Source organism: Gigantopelta aegis, chromosome 9 (genome assembly GCF_016097555.1).
Source record: "Gigantopelta aegis isolate Gae_Host chromosome 9, Gae_host_genome, whole genome shotgun sequence".
NCBI classification, from domain to species: Eukaryota; Metazoa; Mollusca; class Gastropoda; order Neomphalida; family Peltospiridae; genus Gigantopelta; species Gigantopelta aegis.
This window is the reverse complement of record NC_054707.1, coordinates 80,858,707-80,876,991: the sequence shown is the minus strand read 5'-3', so window position 1 is coordinate 80,876,991 and position 18,285 is coordinate 80,858,707. Positions and strand designations below refer to the sequence as shown.

The 18,285-nt window shown below is 34.4% G+C and overlaps 1 protein-coding gene across 2 annotated transcripts in view; it reads right to left on the bottom strand.

The window, feature by feature from the left end:
- The window catches only part of LOC121380857, a 53,619-nt gene that overhangs the window by 4,349 nt on the left and 30,985 nt on the right, over positions 1–18,285 (bottom strand). For both annotated transcript variants that reach the window (XM_041509854.1, XM_041509853.1), the window contains 2 exons: positions 6,595–6,909; positions 4,433–4,453 (listed from right to left, as the gene is read on the bottom strand). In XM_041509854.1, coding sequence (XP_041365788.1) covers positions 4,433–4,453; positions 6,595–6,889 — 316 coding nt within the window. In that variant the 5' untranslated portion in view covers positions 6,890–6,909. The remainder of the gene's footprint in view (positions 1–4,432; positions 4,454–6,594; positions 6,910–18,285) is intronic.

The window sequence follows — 18,285 nt, the reverse complement described above, 5'->3', positions numbered from 1 at the left end:
CATGTGTGCGTTTCCGGTTTTCATAAACAGTTATGAAATAATCATCCTCAAAGCCAATTTAAGTAGAAACCGTTTTTGCAATGATGTTAGTGCACCTTTGTTTTTACATAAAGTCCGAACTAAATTGTTAACAACTACAACAAATTACTCTCCTACCTTTAATTACCGTTACATTTCCCCCAAATTTTGTCCACACACAAGTTGTGAAAAAAACATTACAGTGACACAGATTCCACATATTAGACTGTAACGATGTCGCCAGTATCGACTTTGCTGAGATAGCATAGGACAAAATACATGCAGTTTTCTGCCGTCTGCCTTTTTTGCTTTTTCATGGAATACTCTTCAAGAGGGGTAAAAGCCTCCAAAGTATGTGACTTAATTATTATAAAATAATTTTAAAAATTAATATGACGTCATCACGTTTGCTTTTATGTCGTAACATGTTATGACGTTGCTAGATTAAGTCATATCCTTTCACCCCTCTTGGAGAATATTCCATAAAAAGTCAAAATGGCAGCCGGCACAAAATTACATGCTTTTTACCCTATGCGATCTCAGCGAAGTCGATATTGGTGACATGGTTATAATCTAGTAAGTGGAATATGTGTCATTGCAATGGTTTTTCATAGATTTCTGTCTGGACAAAATGTGAGAAAAATCTAACGAAAAATAAAGGTAGGAGAGCAATTTTTCGTAGTTCGGACTTTAGAAGTTATTAATATTATTTCAGTACGTAATATGTTGCGTTCATAAAGGTTACTGCAGATTGTACAAGACACATGTATTAAAGCCGCACACTCTAGTTCCATCCAGCGAAAGTAAATTATAATTTGGTTAATCTACAAACCTGTAACACACTTAGATCACGTTTTTATCAAATGGAGTGAAAAAGCAGGTTTTATATCGATAAATACCATGGGAATCCCCATGTCCCAATTGCTTGAAATAATTCTGAAAGTTAGTATTATGATGTCACCGGTAAATGTCGCTCGAAGCACAACAATGCCTACGTCACGACAAATTTCACAGACTTGGGGTGCGTTCCTTTCACCTCTCCTGGACATGTTCCAACTGTTGTGTCCTGGTTGTATCCCCTCTCCAGATATCGTAAGCCTTAGCAAAATTATTGGTTTTAAGGGTTTGTAACGTTTTGCATTGAGACACTTACTTGTCTGAACTTTATTGTTACTGAAAATGTTCACGAACTGTGAAGAAAAATCTCACAAATGAACAACAACAAATCGGATGTTGATCGCGCGAACCGTGCACGAGAAAACAAACCGAACCAAAATGATAACGGTCACGTGGTACACCAATTTCTGTGACATTGAAATGGAAATTACCCCTCTAAAAATAGATTAGACCTTGTCTGCTCAACGGTTTTTTCTCAGACGCGCGTGAGTTTTTCAGAAATACGAAAAATGCATTTTGTGGTATTACAAACACCAGGATTACCAGGATTACCAAAAAACACTTCAGGTGAATGGAAATGTATATTCTAAATAATAAACGGTAAGTAAAGTGCAATTTTATTTGTGAAAAAAATGGGTTTAATAGCGAAAAACAATGCCGTAATGGTTAACAACTAGCCGTAACTAGGGTGTCTCCCTTTAACTTTAACGATTAGAGAGTTCGACAGTTTAATTCTTTTTAATTATGACTAAATAGGCCAAGCCGGCAACTAGTCGATCTAGAACACGATATCAGCGCATTTATTAAGAAATGTCAGTCGGCTGAGTGCTCGCTTGAGGTGCTTGCGTCGCAATATAATTAAAATTAGCTCCACTGGTTAATTACTATTAACAGCAGATCTAGCAGCACCCTGTTGGAGCTTATGTCCAGCTGACCTTTCATTCAACCAATCAAAACCTTACTTGCAAAATTATGCCAGTGATTTGAAAATAATTTGAAAACATTCGGGATTGTGCCGAGGGTATACGAAATGATTCGGATGAATTACGATATATGCCGAAAACAAATTGCAATACAAAATTTTATATAAAATTCTTTTCAAGACGAAAAAAGAACTTGTAATGGTATAGCCATAAAATCTGTTTATACTCGTATACAATCCAGAGTTTATTACTGCACTTTTCCCTTTGTTTTTTAATCTTGAAATAGACCAACAAGTTCGCCTATTGCATAAATAGTCTCGCCTGATATTTTTAGAATTTGTATGCTCCCGAATAACGATATAAAAGGCGAAATGTAATTGGTCGATATTTAAATTGTTATTTATAGATGAAATGTGACCTGGACATGGGAGTCCACGCAATGCTGTTAGATTTACTGGTTGACCTAGTAGAGCTAATTTTAATCACATTGTAAGAGTGGATGTTTCCTTTAGTGAGGAATGAATGTCAAAAGCATGAGAGGGCCAACATAGAAAGTAGTCGAGTTGAAGGATGAATGAATGAATGAATGAATGTTTAACGACACCCCAGCACAAAAATACACATCGGCTATTGGGTGTCACAAGTTGAAGGATGTGTACATGCATATAAATGACTGTTTTCAAAAACACCGCGGTGAATCGGAAGAGGGAAAACGAAATCATGTACTTTGATTGATAGGTCGGTATTCGTAGTAGCTGTTACACGTCCAGACACCGTATTTGCAGGCTGAGGTTTATGCTTGGTGTATGGATAATCCAGTCTGTGATGTGGTTGTGGAACATGTTAAATAGGTTAAATCATTTGCTCAGCATTACATCGAAATTCAGTGCTCTCACGCTGTAAAATTGGTGTTTCATAAAGCTTTACTTAATTACATAATGATGGCTTAACACAACTGAATTTGGGTGGTTTCCCAACAGAATTATCTAATTGACAAATATAATCTATTTTGCTAGTTAAACCCTAAATATTTATGTACGTCTTGTGTTATTTGAATGGATAAATAGAGAATAATACATGAGTGGCCGTTAGAGACGATTTATCTCACAAGGAGTTGTTTTAAAATGTATCTAACGAGCGAAAGCGAGTTTGATACATTTTTAAACGAGTTGTCTAACGGACACGAATATATTATTCTATTTCTTGCATATCCTCAAAAACCAGGTTTTAAGCCAATTTTAACATCTTTTTCGACTAGAAGTTATTTACAGCCGTTGCACTTGTAGCTGACTTATGCGTCACAGACACATGAATGTCAGGTTAACTATACATCACAGTCTAATCGATTTCCATCGTGTATTTTTTCATTGGATGTATGGCATTGGTGACCTGGTCATCACCTAGGAGGAGCCAGTCGTATGTCTTGAAATTGTTAACACGTACGTGTATAAACAACCATGTGTAACCCAAAATCACGCATGGTGTTCTCACCAACGGGTGTGTAAGAAAGCTGCGTTAACATATACACGGATACGGCAAACGTCGCTAAGGCCAACTATTGTTTTCAATGGAATGAATAAATGGATGGATGAATGAATGTTTAACGAAAAAGTAAACTTTGTTTTATTTAACGACGTCACTAGAGCACATTGATTTTTTTATCTTATCATCGGCTATTGGACGTCAAACATATGGTCATTCTGCCACTGTTTTATAGATGAAACCCGCTGTCGCCACACAGGCTACTCTTTTACGACAGGCAGCAAGGGATCTTTTATTTGCGCTTCCCACAGGCAGGATAGCACAAACCATGGCCTTTGTTGAACCAGTTATGGATCACTGGTCGGTGCAAGTGGTTTACACCTACCCATTGAGCCTTGCGGAGCACTCACTCAGGGTTTGGAGTCGGTATCTGGATTAAAAATCCCATGCCTCGACTGGGATCCGAACCCAGTACCTACCAGCCTGTAGACCGATGGCCTAAGCACTACGCCACCGAGGCCGGTGAATGTTTAACGACACCCCAGCACAAATGTTTTCAATGAAAGTGTTCACATATGTCATCTTCACTTAGAATTGTGTGTGCGATCTAGCTCAGTTGGTAGAGCTCTCGTCTGAGGTGCATGCGTCGTAGGATCGAACCACCTCAGTGGATCCATTCTCTGGTTGTTTCTCCCATCCCAACTGCGACTGGTATATGAAAGACATGTGGTATATGCTGCCCTGTTTATGGGAAAATGCATATAAAATATCCCTTGCTGCTAATGGAAAAAGGTAGCGGATTTCCTCTAAGACAGATTCAGAAATGACCAAATATTTGACATCCAATAGCCGATGATTTATGATTAATAAATTAATGTGATATAATGGTGTCGTTAAAACTTTTTTTTAAATGATTTCCTTAGAACACCTATTGCCGTACGTGTATTGCATTTATTATCTTACATATGTAATCGCTACGTCCGATTGTCGGATCCCATTTCCGTATGCATATGCCGCAAGATCGGATCCCTATGGATGCGTGTATATACATGTGAACATAGCTTAAGGCTGTTTAATTAAATATGAAGAAAACAAAACAAAACAGTACTTACCGCTCTTTCCCGGGACTGATGCTGTAAACAAAAGGAACATGCGCATGATTAATTGTAACATTTCCGGTACTTCATTATTCCAGAATCTACCATCATAATTTCTTATACGAGAAACAACAATAAATACAGTATGTGGACCTGTTTCGGTGAGGGACCTGTTTCGGTGCTTGCGTCTTTTATTCACAACTGTACGTACATTTGAAGATTTCTCTTTACAAATACTTGCCAAAAATATATGGTCCTCATATGTTTTAACATACATATCTTTCTGGATATCTATTAATGTATTATTAAAACTCAGAATGCAGCTTATATATTTTTAACCGAACTATTTTACTATTATAACTATTCATTTGCTCAACTTATAAGATGATTGCAAGACATCAGAGTATTATCCTCGTCTGTTTCGGTATCGTCAATATCATACATTAGGAATACAAATACTGTATTATGCTCGCATAATACAATTTTTATTCATAATATATGATATTGACGATACCGAAGAAAACTCTGGTAATAACCTCTATATTTATATTTAATAAGCCGCGCCTCCAGTTAAAAAAACCTACCGGCATGTTCCGACTCCTATACACAGTGCCTTTTTTCTGTATTCATTTATTTTTCAAATTATTAGTTTCCTTTTTAACATTCACTGCAAAACGACTTTGGTACCCGTTTAATACCACCACATTGGAAGAGCAACAACACGTGGACAGTTTTAATTGTCATAGTGTCAGCCGATATCTTTGTCTGTGTCTTTGTATGGCAACAAAACTGCCGTGGTTCAATCATTTAGTATAACGCATGCCGTACAATATGGCCGACAGGAAATAGGAATTGTGGGTAAAAGTGTGTGATGGAAAACCACCTGTACAAAATTGCTATTGAAAATTGTTTGTTTGAAAAGTACTAATGCACCTGGGCTGGTGCTTGTAAAACTTTTTAGAGTCCAGACTCCAGACTCTAGCAGAGTCTGAGACACTAATGTCATGGGAACGCCATACAAATTGTATGTGTGTTGTGTGACGTCATTAGAGATTGAGTCTGGACTCGTTAAACTTTTATAAGCACGGGCCCAGAATGTAGGAAATAAAAATGTTATTATTATTATTAAAACCCCCAAAAAACAAACAAAAAAAACAAAAAAACGTACTATTTACAAAATATTGATTTCAGATGACATTACAATTATTATGTATTATGTACCAAGTGAAAACAAAGGTGCGAAAAGTGACTTATATCGTAAACCTGCTAAATGGAAGGAAATGTTTTATTTAACGACGCACTCAACACATTTTAGTTACGGTTATATGGCGTCGGCTGCTAAATGGAGACATTGACAGATAGACGGATCATAGGACTGGGTCCTAATAGCGAGTGTAACAGATGCTACTTGCCCAAATCAAACAAATACACAATTACATACAGGGGCATGAATTTTCAAATGTGTAAAGCGTTTGATTCAGTGCGTGTTCGGGTTTACCTGAACCGGAACACTGAGAAGCTCGGTTAATACAACAATGCAAATCGGGTTTTGTGATTGTGTCAAACACACTCTTCAGTTGTGTGATATTAGAAACATAATTAATAAATAAATAAAATTGTATATGTTATTTTCGTTGAATAGTCGTACTCGATATAATAATCATAGGACACGAAATTTCGGTTCCGTGGTTTTGCCGACACGCTACCAAAAACGATCGTGACTGGAAGCGATCGTTACCGTGAAATTAAAAGGCCTGCAAAAGGTGCTAATAAAATATGAAGTAGTAGTTTAAATATATTGAAATAACTCCACATTTTTAACATACGGACGCTAATGGATATTACATTGTACTAAAATGACTAAAAATATTAAATTTGAGATGTATTTCAATTATTAGGCATAGATTAAGCTGTTAAAAAAAAAAAAAAAATCTAGCCAAGTAACACTCCATTTTGTTTGCAGATATGTGTTTTGGTGTGCTTGTAGAATAAATAGGTGAAACATTAGCACATTTTGTCTGGTAGAAATATTTGTTTCATATGTCTTTAAGTAAAGGTCAAACACATTATTATTATTTCTATTTTTTGTTTCACTTACCTCCATAAATTTTCTATGAAAACTAACATAAATTTATCTTCGTAACCAAGGAAAGAAGTTAATGCTACATGTAACTTACCTACGGCACGCTTGAAACAAGACGCGTGTTCATTCTTGATATCCGTGTTAGAAGCGCATTTCCATTCACCAACGTCCGTTGCTTGATCAAAGCTGTTTATTATCAAAGTAACTTCTCTATTTGGACCTTTCTCAACATCGTAACGTCCTATTCCTTTACAGACACTAGTAATACTTGTAAATCTACAATATCCTGCAATGGCGTTATTTGGTAGAAGCAACATCGCTCCATCACTTTCAGGATGTATTCCCGTACACTTCAACGTTGTTCTTCTTCCTTGGACTCCGGGTTCCATGCAGTCAAGCTGCAATCCAGCTTAAAAAGTAAATAAATAAAATTATAATGGGCAGTTACTCTAGTAATCGACCAGTACCCACTATTCTACCGGTGTATTTAATTAATTTCCATACTCGTTCAAACTGTACAGTATACAGATTTTCCCAAAGTATTTTGAACATGTTCCGCAAACGCAATAACAGACGATAACCATATGAATGAACATAAGTATATTTTCATCGGCTATTGTGATAATAAGAATGTCGGCCATTTTTGTAGCAAATTGTCACACCAGATGCGGATCCAGGGGGAAGGGGTAACCAGGAGCACGTGTCTGCCCCCCAAAAATTTTTCAAGTGCCCTCTAATATTTCAAGTATCCTTTTTATTTGTATAAAAATTGTTTTGCACGTAAGCATTTTTAGCTGCTTGAAGTTAAGTTGTGCTCCTATGCCGAAGCTTGCAGATGTGTTACTGAGTATTTATGGAGTTTAGCCTAGACTACAGAAACAACAGGGTAAAAAGTACACAGACATATTTGTATGAATATGATAAAGTGACCACTAGTTAGTGCCTGGCCAGAAGATACAAAAGCAATAATAATAATAAAAAAAAGGTATACAATACATGACTGAAAAATGCTATAGCAGAGTAGATGATGTACACGTATTGATTAAAAAAACAACAACAAAAAACCCCACAACCTCTTCGCATGAGACATGAGACTCGGTCGGTGGTCAAAGAAATGCAGGAAACTTCACGCCTGTAACTTACTTGTAAGCGTTGTTCTACAGCTGTTGGTCAAACTTAAACTGTTCCCCCGACAGCATAAATGTTGGACACGTTCCATCTGAGGCACTTGACACAGATTAGTATACATGAATAAATAAATAATAATAATAAAAAATGTATATCGGTAAACTTGATTAATTTTCGCAATATTTTGCTTATACTTTCTTCAAACATGACAAATTTATTGCCACTTAACGTGTATTTACATATATAAAAAATTTCGATCCCTACTATATAAAAGATACAAGGTACTTCACTCGCTATTTTGGTGCCTGCAAGGTCATACAATAATCTTTATTAATGCAGCTAGCGGTAGAGAAAACCGCAGCTAGCCATTTAGTGTACACTTCCGTTCGTACACTGTGGTATATACACAAACGCATTCATATTATCTGCAAATATTAAAACTTTTATTAAGATGTCCTTTTAACGACTCAGTGTGCTCCTCTTTTCTTGACCCTCCCCCCCCCCCACCCCTAAAAATATGGCCTAGATCCACCCATGCAGACCATCCAACATTCCGTGAACATTTGCAATACTTTTAATCCATAATTCATTGAAAATGTCTTTAATATTTCCATTTAAATTCAAACAGAGCTGGCAATGCAATGTAACCTCATTCAGTATAATTTCGATCACATGACCACGTGGTCAATTAATGACATCTGATAGAGAGGGTTGCCCCAGTATTCGACCAATAGAAAAGCTTGAGGATGCATTTCTAAAATAAATTCCGAAGAACGACAAACATACCACGTTTATGTCTTTTGGTGCTGTTTATCAGGACTTACACAATTATATTTCCTTTATTTTCAGTTTAATATTATTATATGTAAATTGATTTAAAAAAACACAAACAATTTTTTTAATTGTCCCCAGAATATAAAATGGCAGTGTCAGGGTTGGGGTGCCCTGAGCTCACTGTCTCACAATATTTTAAAATTTTCATATGGTAGACACAGTTTTATATACATAAGAATTGTTTCTCATTTTTTAGGAATTTATCGATGTATAAAAGTCACAAATGGTATAAAATCGCGTAGCGTAGCGAAGCGATTTTATACTACATTTGTGACTTTTATACATCGATAAATTCCTAAAAAAATGAGAAACAATTCTTATAATTACAAACAGTACAAGAAGTGTACCTTAAAACACTCAAAAATAATTTCTTTCTTTCTTACCGTCAACCATGTTTTGTAAATAAGCGTAGGAATACATGTATACATACTATTGGATGTTTTGGGGGTTTTTTTTTAACAGAATAAAAACAAATAAAAAATATATTGTAATTTTTTTTTTTATATAATATGAATATCTCATCCAGTTTCCCTTATTTTTTTAATCGAGAAAACAGGTCACTTCCTTGTTCTATTTTTAAAACGATCACCGAACTGGGTCATTGGGCTTCTCGCCCATCCAGCTAAAAATACTTCCAATCGATCTTGGTCTTCCGTGATGACGTATTTTTATGAGGTTTATGGAAGGATAACGCTTGTTTTTTTAGTGACGTCGGCCAATCAGAATACAGTAAATCGTATAAATTCGGAAAGTTTGTAATTATATACATATAAATGGCAAAATATATACACACGAATAGATATAATCCACACACTTTATGTATATTCTTGTTGTTGATATTTTGTTTGTTTTTTGTTGTTGATTTTTAAAAAAATATTATTATCTGGGGCCAAGAAGGGAAAAAAAAAAGAAAAAGGAAAAGATGTTTTATCTCGCCTTCATGTAAAATTCTTTAATCTCATTGGTTGTTTGCCGTTGGACAAATCCCTTATCCCCCTGTGGGCGGAGCCAAATTCTCTTATACCCCGTCTGTAATTTCCCAACAGTTTCCAGCCGCCCCAGTTAATGCTAAAGCAATAATTAGATTATAAATAACATTGATAATCAATCAAGTATACATCATTAATTTAATTTTTACTATAAAATACACTATTTCAATACTTTTAAAAGCTGCAATGTTGAACTCGGCCACCTAATTACGGTCGTGGTGTTATTGTATTAATGCGCGATTAGCAACAGTTGTTTTTGTTTTTTTAATTATTAATATCTGTTTCAGACAATTTCATATTACAAACATTTGAAGTTAAAAACTCGTTTATCGATGGAACTATTTTTCGTCACTGGCAAGTGATTTCGTTCGCGTCCGCGTGGTACGGCTCCGTTAATAAATTGTTAACAATTATTGTCTGGCGTTAATTTGATTATTTGGCTATATGGTTTAACATGTCGGCAAGATAAATTCGTTGTAGAAGCATCTCTCGGGGTATATGGCTTTTTATGTACCCTCTGTGTGCTCTTTTACCCCCTCGCCTTCGGCTCGGGGTAAAAGAACACACAGAGGGTACATAAAAAGCCATATACCCCTCGTGATGCTTCTACAACTTATAATGTACGGAATTAGAATTGATAAAAGAAAGTATTATGAAAAGGTGTGTGAAGGAGTAGAAAGTGCGAAGGTATTTTAGAAATAAATATATCTCAATATTTGATAAATTTAATAAACTTTTATGATGTTTGAAATAAATTATACCACTGCTCCCATTTTGTCTTGAAATCTTCTTAATTACCATTTTTATATAAGATATATTTTTCAGTTTCCAACTTTTCTTTAATTATAGTTTTTAAGGCAGAGAAGTTTAATTTTTGTTTTTGTATTTTCATGGAATAAATATAATATTTTATGTTAATAATTGACCAATTTATTGCATATGTATTTGGTTTTTTAAGCAGACCCAAAATGGCAATAGGTTTATCTATAATTATGCACTCTCCTATAGTATTGAATATCCATTTTGTAATATCTTTCCAAAATTCTTTAACATAACTACGATCATAAAATAGATGTTCAATTGTTTCTGGCATACGATTACAAAAAGTACATTTATTTGAATTAATATAATGTATTGTATATAGAAATGTGTTAGTAGCGAGAAATCTGTGTAGAATTTTATATTGAAACCAACGTAAAGTTGTATCTCTAACGCATTTAAATGGTATATTGTAAAATATATTCCATTCTGCTGGTGAGTAACAAAAACCTTTATTTTTATATTTAATTGAAACTTTGGGATGGCTTTTGTGTAGCATAACAATTTATATATTTCTCTACATCCCGTTTTGTCTTTAAGAAGTTGTTTTAGCTTATGGGGGTAAACTGGTTTTTCATTTGTAATTGACTCGTTTATTTCATCATTATGTTTTCCATATATCCCTATGAAACATTTCACTGCATTAATTAAAGAAGCCCTCTGCGCATGCTATAACCTCATCGTGGTGCAGGGGTGTAACATCCTCTTTGAGAATGGCCAATACAGCACAAATCCCCTTGTTTTCTTCGAGATACAATTGAAATTTTGAGTAAAAGTCAGTATCTATCTGTGATATTTGTATTTTTGCACAGTTCTTTACACTGTTTTTATTTAAATCTTGAATGTTTATATTGATGTTGATCATCACCTTGTTTGTTTGCAGTACCATAGGATGGTCACGTGACAAGATGGCGGAGAGGTTGACATAGAGAAATTTGCTCTGATATTGTTTAAAATAATGTCTTCTTTTAACCTAAACACATGCTAGAAAGTGGTTTGTAGAGTTCATTACATGCGATCGAAATGCTCCATGCCGAAAAGAGAACCAGCGAACAAGAAGAAGGATGGAAAACAGAAGGAGAAGGTTGGTAAGTCACTTAGCCCAACTGACAAGATGGCGGCCATAGATCCCTCAACGAGTAATTGTCATCAACAATCGCCAAAACCACCCCAAGTCTCATATGATGCGATAATGATTCAACAGCCTGAATTCGGTAACCCCGCCTTGCAAATTCAGCCAGTTTTTCCAGGTCAGCTGACCCAACAATTATCTATACCGCCATGGGCGAACCAAGTGTTCCAAAAATTGACTGAAATTTCCAACACGCTCATTGTAATTTCGCAAAAGACTGATAAGATTGAAGGAATCGAAAAGCGATTACAGACTATTGAACTTAATGTTAATGCATTTAAAACACAGTTATCTGAAAGCAATGAGAAAATTATTGAAATGGAAAAGTCTATAAACTTTGTAAACGAAAGCTTCGAAGAAGCCCGTTCAGATAGAAAGAAAATGGCGGATGTTGTCGACAAAATAAAAAAACTGAGGTGAGAGAAGTGCGTAATGGTTTTGATGAAGTCAACAGCTTACGCGGTGATTATAACGAGTTGCATGACTGTGTGTTAGACCTTCAAACCAGATCAATGAGAGACAATCTTATTTTTAACGGTATTGAGGAAAAAGACGATGAAGAAACAGAAGCGATTTTACAAACATTTTTGAAAGATAAAATGAAAATAGAAAGCTGTATTAACTTTGACCGTGTACACAGACTTGGTAGAAAGAGTACTAATCCAACAAGACCGCGGCCAATCGTAGCAAAATTCGAACGATATAAAGATCGTGAAAACATCAGAAGAAGCTCAAAAGTGCTCAAGGGAACAAACTTTGGTGTAAGCGAACAATTCCCTTACGAGATCGTTCAACGCAGAAAGGAGTTATGGCCGAAGTACAAAGAAGCGCAGCGTCGTGGACTCCGTGCCTCACTTGTCGTTGATAAACTTTTTATTGACGGTAAACGCTGGTTTCCCGATAGTGCACCCCACGATAGGCCCAACGATGCGCATCCGTACAGTCCTCCGAATGAAAACCCAAACAAACGTGCACGTAATTTCTCACCAAGGGAATATCGACCATAGGGACGCCGGAGGAGAGACACCGGTCAGGACTTGTCAACACCAAGTGAATACGAAACTGTAAATATTCCCCGTGTACATTCTTATTCAGAGGGAATAAGCGTATGTGACTATGTAGATATTGTATATTTAAATGTGTGTGGTCTCAACAGCAGACTGGATATTCCAGAATTTATAGATTTTATCAATCAGTATGATTTAATATGTTTAGTTGAAACTAAACTTAACGATATTGATCACGTAGAAATACCAGGTTATACAATTTTTACTAATAATAGAAATATTGAATCCAATGTAAGATCAGGGGCCATATGCCTGGCAATTAAAAATAAGCTCACAGATCAAGTACATATTCATAAAACTGTATCCCAATATGTATTATGGTTTACTCTTTCTAACGCTATTTCACAGGGAGATGTATTAAGCACTGTTATTGGAATTGTATATATACCCCCAGTAGGCTCGCCCTATTTTAACCATGATACGTTTAACACAATACAAGACGAAGTGAACGAGAAACTCTTAAGTGTGAAATAATGTTCTTTTGATCGGCGATTTTAATGCTAAAACGAGTTTGCTTGTAGATTATGTGAGTTGTGATGGTGAACATACTAATAACACACTCATTTCTGATATCTCCGATTTTATGAATGAACCTAACAACTTATTAAATATTGGCATTCCATTACAAAGAGCGAGTCAAGATACCAGTAGACCTAACGGTCACGGATATAAAACTAATTGATCTTTGTAAAAATAGTAATTTGTATTTAGTGAACGGAAGAGTCGGCGAAGATCGGGGTATAGGACAACCTACTTGCAAAGGATCGAGTGTAATAGATTATGCCATAGCCTCATTCACAGTTTTGGAAATAATTCTTAAATTCAAGGTCAACGAATTCGAACCACTATTCTCGGACATTCACAATCCATTAACAATGCGACTGAATATCCATACAGCTAGTGGTAAACACCACGCCGTCATTAATAATGAACTCACCCCAAGGAAATGGAATACTAAAGAGGCTAAACACTATAGTGAAAATATAAACAAAGAAACAGTCAACGACATAAACGTAATATTAAATGAACTGTGTGAACACTTCTCGAAAGAAAAGCTGAATGGTGCAGTGGAGCGTATTGGGATCCTATTTGTTGACACCGCAGCCGACACTTTCGGTTACACGCAAGCCCGCGTCAGAGCCAGACACAAGCGTGAAAATACCCGTAACAAAGCATGGTTTGGCAATCATTGCAGAACACTAAGAAGAAAGTATACAGAAGCGAGATCAGCATACAAACAACGAAAAACACCTGATAATAAGCAACGACTTTTGAATGCCAGTAAAAGCTACAGAAATGTAATACGGAAATATGTTAACAAACACAATTGGAAGACAGAACAAAGACTCACAGAACTTAGTCAACATGATACCCACGCCTTTTGGAAACTGTTAAAAGAAAAACAAGACCCTACTCTCCCCCCTTTAGACACTCTGTACGATTACTTTAAAAATATAAACAGCAGTGATGACAACACAACAGAAGAAAAAGATCCAAGTTTTAATATAGATTTTGAGGACACTACCATGCTAAATGAATCAATATTACAAGAAGAAATACTCGCCGTTGTTAAAAATCTAAAAAACAATAAAGCCTGCGGAATAGACCAAATAATCAACGAGTATATTAAGCAAACTATCGGCTGTATGGTCCCTGTGTATGTTAAGCTCTTTAATTTAGTGTTTGAACATGGCATCTTTCCTGATTCGTGGCTAGTTGGCATAATCAAACCGATCTATAAATGTGGCGATAGAACTGTTCCAGAAAATTATAGACCTATTACTTTACTTAGTTGTCTCGGGAAAACTGTTTACAGCTGTTTTAAATAATAGACTGAAATTATATTTAGAAACTAATGATTTGTTATCTGAAGTTCAAGCCGGATTCAGGAAGGAGTACTCGACGAACGATCATATTTTTACATTATATGGACTCATCGAATTGCTAAAAGCACGGAAGAAAAAACTGTATTGTACTTTTATAGATTTTAGCAAGGCATTCGACTCAGTATGGAGAACAGGACTTTGGGGAAAACTAATACAAAATGGTATTAATGGTAAATGTTTTAAAGTAATATATAGCATGTATCAGAACATTAAGTCATGCATTAGTGCACATAACACAATGTCGGATTATTTTCAATGTTCCATGGGTGTTAGACAGGGAGAAAATTTATCGCCCCTATTATTCTCCATGTTTCTCAATGATTTAGAGGATACGTTTAAAACTAATGATTGTAATGGCATCCGCATAGATAACTTATTCACAGATTCCACTTTGTATACAAATATTGTTCTTTTTGTGTTACTATATGCTGATGACACAGCGCTCTTTGCCGAAAATTATGACGACATGCAGAATTTATTAAATATTTTTGACTCTTATTGTACAAAAATGGAAACTAAATGTAAATTGTAAAAAAAACTAAAGTGCTAATTTTCAGTGGTAATAAAAAAAGATTATTCCAAAAGGTTCCATTTAGGAAACACAAATCTAGATAATGTAGAAATATACAAATATCTTGGAATTATATTTCATAAATCCAATAAATTCACTAATGCTCGAAAACATCAATATGATCAAGCTCAAAAAGCTATGTATTTTACACTTAGACAAGGAAAACGTTGCCATCTTTCCATTCAATGCCAACTTAAATTATTCGATTGTATGGTTTTACCTATTGCTTTATACGGATGTGAAATTTGGGGTTTTGAAAGTCTGTCCTGCATAGAAAAATTGTATAGCAAATATTTAAAGTTATTATTGCCTGTTAGAAAATCCACCCCATTATATATGTTGTATGGAGAACTTGGATGCTTCCCGGTAGATATAACAGTAAAAATAAGAATGATAGGATTTTGGTTTAGGATGATTACTGGGAAGCAGTCCAAGCTATCATTATTAGTGTACAGAATGTTATTGAATGATTATAATACACATTTTTATGATCACAAATGGATAGCTTTTATAAAATCAATTTTAGATAATATTGGTTGCACATACATATGGTGGTCACATTGTGAGCGTATTAATAGTGCTTCATTGTTGAAAATGTTTATTTCAACAAAAACTCATAGATCAATTTTTGCAAACATGGTACAGTCATATTGACACTTCATCGAAAGCATCTTGTTACAAAATATTTAAAAGCAGTATAGCATTCGAAAATTATTTAAATTTATTAGAAAAAAAAAACATTGGTGCCCATTGTTACGTTTTAGAGTATCAAAACCACAATCTTCCAATAGAGACAGGTAGATGGATACGTAAACCATTACATGATAGATTGTGTTTTTTTTTATGCAACACTAACGACATCGGAGATGAATTCCATTATATTTTTACATGCCCATATTTCAACCAATTCAGACTTCAATGTATACCGAAATATTATCGATCCAAACCAAACACATATAAATTTCACGAATTATTTAATTGTAAAAAAACTGGTGTCCTCCGAAAAACTTGCAATATTTTGTAAACATATTATGAATACTTTCAAGCCCTCCGGCTCATAGCTTTATTGTATTATTATTGTGTATGCAAACCCAAACCAATTATTTATAATTATATTCCCATGTTCGTTTTATGTAGATATACTTATGTGAATAGTTTTACTCTGTCATCTTGTTAAAAAGTGTGAATTGTTGTATTATATATTGTTCCTCATATGCCGTGGATTACGGCCTGAGAGAAATAAAGGTTCAGTTCAGTTCAGTTCAGACACCCAATAGCCGATGTATTTTTCGTGCTGGGGTGTCGTTAAACATTCATTCATTCATAATTAAAGAAGCATATTCTAGAAAGTTTTTTTTATATTAAATTTGCAAATTTAGAAATCCGCCATCAGTATTAACTAAATCACTAATGAAACAAACTCCCTTTTCTGCACATATATAATTTAAAAATAAATAAAAAATAGGCTTCTTATTTTTTAATATTTTACTGTTAAACCAACTGTTTATACCAGCTATATCGTTTTCATTTTCTATTGATTGTTTACGTTGGATGTTTCGCCAGCTATCTAGAACATCTTCCAAAAAAGAGTTAGTTGTTCAACTCATTCACTAGTAACGCAAGAGGGGTGGCTATCATGCTAAATAATAATTTTCAATACGAACTTCATAGAATAAAATCGGATAATTCCGGTAACTATATTCTCCTAGACATTACTGTAGAGGGAGAAAGAATAACACTTTTGAACATATATGGACCAAACACTGATAAGCCTAGTTTTTTCGAAAGTATATTGGAATGTATAGAAGAATTTGCTAATGAACAGTATTTAATATGTGGAGACTTTAATTTAGTGTTAGACCAAAAGTTGGATACCAAAAAACTACCAACATATTAACCACCCTAAGGCTCGTGAAATACTGTTGCAAAATATTGAAGCGTTTGACTTAAAAGACCCTTTCAGAGAACTATATCCTACACTTAAAAGATACACATGGAGAAAAAAAAAGCCATTAAAATTAGCTAGGTTAGATTTCTTTCTTCTATCAAATAATTTAATGTCATGTACAGAAAAGGTCATAATAGAGAACAGCTATAGGTCAGACCATTCGAGTGTAGTACTAGATATGAAATTAAATAAAATCATTAAAAGTAGGGGTCTTTGGAAATTCAATAACTCACTGTTAACTGACCAAGATTATGTAAATATTATAAAAGAAGTGATTACAAATATAACAAAACAATATGCAATATTAATTTACAACCCACAATGCTTAAACAGAATTCCAAAAGATGAAATACAGTTTGATATAAATGACAGTTTATTTCTGGAAACATTATTAATGGAAATAAGGGGTAAAACAATATCATATTCGGCATTCAAAAAGAAGAAAACTAATGAATTGGAAAATATTCTTTGTGAACAAATTAAAGAATTGGTGGAATCTGAAAACGACGATAACGCTGAATTATTAGCTGCAAAAAACCCAGGAATTAATAGAATTAAGGAGACAAAAGCTGAAGGGTCATTACATAAGAGCAAGGGCAAAATGGATCGAAGAAGGTGAAAAACCAACAAAATATTTTTGTAATATGGAAGCTCGAAACTACTATAGCAAATTAATATCAAGAATTGAATTAAATAATGGATCAATAGTAACTGACCAAAAACTAATTTTAGCAGAGACAAAGTGTTTTTTACCAAAAGCTCTATTCAGCACCGCTTGACAAATCTGATAATAATATATTTGAGAAATTATCTGACTATACATTTGAAAAATTAACAGATGAAGAAACACATTCATTAGAAGGAAAAATTAGTTACTCTGAAGCTTTCAATTTTCTTAAAAATATGAAAAACGATAAAAGTCCTGGCTCGGATGGTTTTACGGTCGAGTTTTTCAAATTCTTTTGGGCAGATTTAGGACATTTTATAGTTAAAGCAATAAATTACAGCTATGAAGTAGGCGAAATGTCTACTGTCCAAAAATTAGGAATAATCACTTGTATTCCGAAACCAAATAAGCCAAAGCAGTTTTTAAAAAATTGGAGACCTATAACTCTTTTAAATTGTATATATAAAATGGCTGCTGGTTGCATAGCTAACAGAATTAAAATTGTCCTGGATAAAATAATAAATAATGACCAAACAGGTTTCATTAAGGGAAGATATATCGGAGAAAATATACGTTTAATATATGACATTATGCAATATACCGAAACACACTTTATACCTGGTCTTTTAATATTAGTAGATTTTGAAAAAGCATTCGATTCAGTATCTTGGTCCTTTATAGAAAATGCATTAAATATATTTAACTTTGATTCATCAGTTATAAGATGGATAAAAACTTTGTACA